Source organism: Plectropomus leopardus, unplaced genomic scaffold (assembly GCF_008729295.1).
Source record: "Plectropomus leopardus isolate mb unplaced genomic scaffold, YSFRI_Pleo_2.0 unplaced_scaffold26660, whole genome shotgun sequence".
NCBI classification, from domain to species: Eukaryota; Metazoa; Chordata; class Actinopteri; order Perciformes; family Serranidae; genus Plectropomus; species Plectropomus leopardus.
The window spans coordinates 1-4350 of NW_024629002.1; the positions used below are offsets into that span (position 1 = coordinate 1).

Sequence of the window (4350 nt, forward strand, 5' to 3'; positions counted from 1 at the left end):
ACTATTTACTCAATATTAATAGTAATACCCCCAAAAATTAATACACTAAAACTCAAAATTATTTGTAATTTTTGAAAAAAATAAACAAACTACCAACTGTCAAATGGTTACTGACTATTCAGCTAATTATTTTTCAGCTATACATGTATAATTATAAAAAAAAAGTCATATTTGATCAACTCCGTTATTGTTTTTTATGCAAAAATGTGAATTTGTTAATTAAATAAAGCAATTGGATAAATAAAGTAAAAATTACAATATTTCCCTCTGAGATGTAGTAGAGTAGAAGTACATGAGAAGAAAATACTCAAAAAAAAAACAAAAAAAAAAGGTAGCTTACTACTCCCTTAAATCAGTTCTTAAGTACATAGACAAATAATGTATATTAATGCAGTTATATGTTTTGTTTAAATATGTTTCTAGGGTTTATATATATATATACGTATACAGTAAATGGTCACAGACTGCAGTTCATGCTGCCGCCTGCAGTTCCTGATTCCGTCCAGCAGGCGGCGCTGTGAGCCTCAGAGCGGAGCTGAGAAGCGGAGCAGCTCCTGTGTGATTGGAGGAAGTGATACATCAACAGAGAAAGATGGCCGAAGTGATAGAGCTGCAGAAACTCAAGGTTGGTAAATCCATTAATATGTGATAATTAAAAACATTAGCTACCGTAATTAACAAACACGATGTTGTAGAAGTTGTTAGTTGTAACGCCGGAGCTTGAGGACGCGGATAACTGAGAGCTTTGAGCGATAAAACGAGTCCGCCGGCCGTGAAGCTAACAGCCGGCGGCCGTGAAGCTAACAGCCGGCGTGTGTTCACGTTGTTCATTCAGCTGCGGAGCTAACAGAGCAAACCGCACCGAGACACCGAAATACACCGCGAGAAGGCTAATAAACAGCCGAGAATGACTTTAAATTAACACATAAAAGTGTGATGATTAATTTAAATAGTGAACTCAGCTCCTGTAGTTAGATATAAAGTGTCCCGCCTTCTCTGTCCCGGTTCTCATTAAAACAGCGACATCGGTAACCGGGTGTGTTTGACCTCCGTCGGTCACATAATTCATGTTCGCCAAACAAAAGCACGCAAATACACCAGTTATTTAATAAAATTACCTCTAATGTACACGTATGAGTATGTGTATGTGTACGTATACTTGTATATTAGGCGTCGAAATGAATACACAGCTAAAATAAGGAAACAATAACAGTTAAATAAATAAATAAATATAAATAAACAGTATTGCAGTAGTGAAATGGTGCAATAAATAAAGGAGGATTAATGCAACACGTTGCTCTATATAAATAGCATAGTCACTGTTTTATGTTCTTTGTTTCTTTTATTTTGGTCTCCACATTCACGTCGGCTTTTCCTGTGTTGAATTGTGTTTGTTGTTTTATGTTGTATTGTTGTTTTGTGTTGCTCCAAGCCCTGTAATCCTACACTTCCTGTTTTAATTTTTAATTCTAATACCTGTATGCATTGCATCTACTTTGTTTTTTACATGTAAAAAATAAATTACATATACATATAGTCAGTCCATTTTATTTATAAAGCTCATTTTCACAAATTACAATTTGCCTCTTAGCGCTTTACAGCATACGACATCCCTCTAAGACCCTAATATATATATGTGTGTGTGTGTGTGTGTGTGTGTGTGTGTGTGTGTGTGTGTATCATTTGTTGTCTTTGGCGTTTTCAGAACTTTTATGAGAATTGACAGTTTTTGTGGTTTTATTGCCATTTTGTAAATAGTTTTTTATGTCCGTTTTATAATATTTATGCTAGTTTTAAAAAGAAATCAATTTATTGATGCACACACACACACACACACATACACAGAGTATATACAGTGCTTTCAGTAATGCTTAATATTAATATTGATTGTTCTAACATGCTAAAGAACAGTGAGCATATTTAAATTGTGAGATAAATAATTTATTGATGTTTGGTATCACAGAATAATACATATACAATACAAGTATTGTTTCTGGTCCTGTGTGACTGATTTTAACACTTTCACCATACTGGCAGCCTGTGAAAACATGTTTTTGTGTGGGACTGTCTTGGTGTGTAGCGTTAACAGCATTACAGCATCGAAAAGCAGCTTTGCTCCCCACAAACGTGCCTGTTTCTCAACAGATCTCACTGTCTATTTTTAGCTTTTCATGATGCATATACACATATACTCAGATTTTCATGACTGCTCATCGCAATTGTTGTGCATATGACAATAAAGAACTTGAGATCGTGTTGTATTAAAACCACCATTCCTGTTTCTGTTGCTGCTGTAGCTTGCTGAGCTGAGGCAGGAGTGCGAGGCCCGAGGTTTGGAAACCAAGGGAAACAAAGGAGAACTCATCGCCCGACTGCAAGCCTACCTGGAGGAGCACGGTGAGGCCGCATCCTCCACATTCAGACATGCTGTACAGATGTGGGGGAATTGGTTGTAATCCAAAATGAATCATTTTTGTCGTGGTCACACTAGAAATATCAATTGTTTCCACGTAAGTTGTGATTTTTTTAGCTGTTGATGCATAATCAGACTGAGCATCTTTAAATTAATTTCTTATTGTTTTTCTGTTCTCTGCTGCTTGGAAATGTCTTTTTCCTGTAATCTACATAACAAAAACAGAGGAAGATGTGGACGTCGATGATGTGTTGGCAGAGGACACAGAGGTAACGTGACTGTTTATTTTTCATTTTTCCCTTTCAGACGGTATTAGATCAGTTTGTGAAGTTTAAATAAATGTTTAAATTTCACTTTTAGGACTTCACAAAAGTTGAAGGTGCCAACAATGTAAAAGACGCAAAGGATTCTGCACCCGATGAGTCTCAGACGTAAGTTTAATCTTATTTTGTCCACAACAAACAGTCAGAATATGATGTGTGAATTCTTGAGCTTTAGAGCCGCCAGCCAACTAGAGAGTTTCCCCTGTTTCTGGTCTTTATGCTAAAATAATCCAACTATCTCATTCATTCAAAACTTTATTTCAGACTCGGGAAATCATTTTCAGTGATGCAGAGCACAAACAAAAACATTAAAAACAATCAAACAAATAACAGTTGGAATAGAAATAAAGTCATACAAAGCAACAAACAATAATAGCAATGTAAATAGCTAAAAATAAAAATACTGGATAACAAATATGTTATGGTGTAGAAGTTTAATTAAAAACATTTATGCTCAATTAAAATAAGATCTGAAATAAGGTATTTGAACAGATATAACAGTGGAAGAGTTTCCAAGTTTAAGTTCTTTTGCAGATTATTTTATGGATAAGGTGCACTGTGAGAGAATTACATTTTTCCTAGTTCAGTTCTGATTTGGGGGAATGTGGAGCAACGAGCTTTTCTGCAACTAAAGATGATTGCAAGAAATGAAATAGACCATCTTCAGAAAATGTTGCATCATTCCTTTTATTTTGGGTAGTTACATTTATAAATTAGTATAAATAGCTCAGTCCTAATAAGTTTGCATTTTGCCAATTTAGCTTCACATGACGGATATTATTGTTCCTCCCCACTAATCGATCTTTGGGCTTCACTCCTGTTTACACGTTTTTTTCTTTCAGAGCTGCTGAGAAGAAGGTGGTGAAAATAGCTCCTCCATCATCTGCCAGTGAAGTACGTAAGAGACATGTTTGCATGCACCAATAATTCGATTGGAAGTCCTCAATCTGTATATTTTAGTAAAGAATCAATGTCACATGTATGACAAAGGATTAGGGTCATGTTAAAGAAAAAAAGTTAGGTTTCGACAATAAAGTCATGAAGAGTGTTTTTTTTTTAAGTAGTAATATTATGAGAATAAACTTGTAATTTTATGAGAATAAAGTCATAATATTACGAGAATAAAGCTGTAATATTATGAGAAAAAAGTCATAGTATTTTGAGGGGAAAAAAGTACTAATATCATGAGAAAAAAATTGTAATTTTATGATAAAAAAAAGTCAGAATATTACGAGAATAAATTTGTAATTTTACAAGATTAAAGTCACATTTTTACAAAAAGAGGATATTATATTACAGAAATAAACATATTGCCAGTAAACTATACAACAGACGAGAGTACAGGCAGTCTCCTTGGCAACCATTGTCCCGGTTTCCAAGGAGGCTGCCTGTTTTATAGTTTACTGGCAATATATTTATTTCTGTAATACAATATTACGACTTTATTCTTGTAATATTAGGATTTAATCCCAAAAAATTATGATATTAATCTGGTAATATTATGAGTTTTTTTCTGATAATATTCCAACTTTAATTTCAAAGTCTCAAAAAAAACCTAGATGTACATGCGGGATATGTGAATATAAATAAAGTCTTCTCCTCTCCTCTCCTCCT

The 4350-nt window shown here is 34.3% G+C and overlaps 1 protein-coding gene across 1 annotated transcript; it reads left to right on the forward strand.

The window, feature by feature from the left end:
• Positions 1-566: 566 nt before the first annotated feature.
• Positions 567-3630, forward strand: LOC121967020 (SAP domain-containing ribonucleoprotein-like; the record flags this gene model as incomplete). The annotated part of the gene is made up of 5 exons (XM_042517077.1): positions 567-625; positions 2298-2397; positions 2639-2682; positions 2774-2844; positions 3579-3630. Coding segments are annotated over exons 1-5 (300 nt in total), but the record flags the coding sequence as incomplete, so codon positions are not given.
• Positions 3631-4350: the final 720 nt, after the last annotated feature.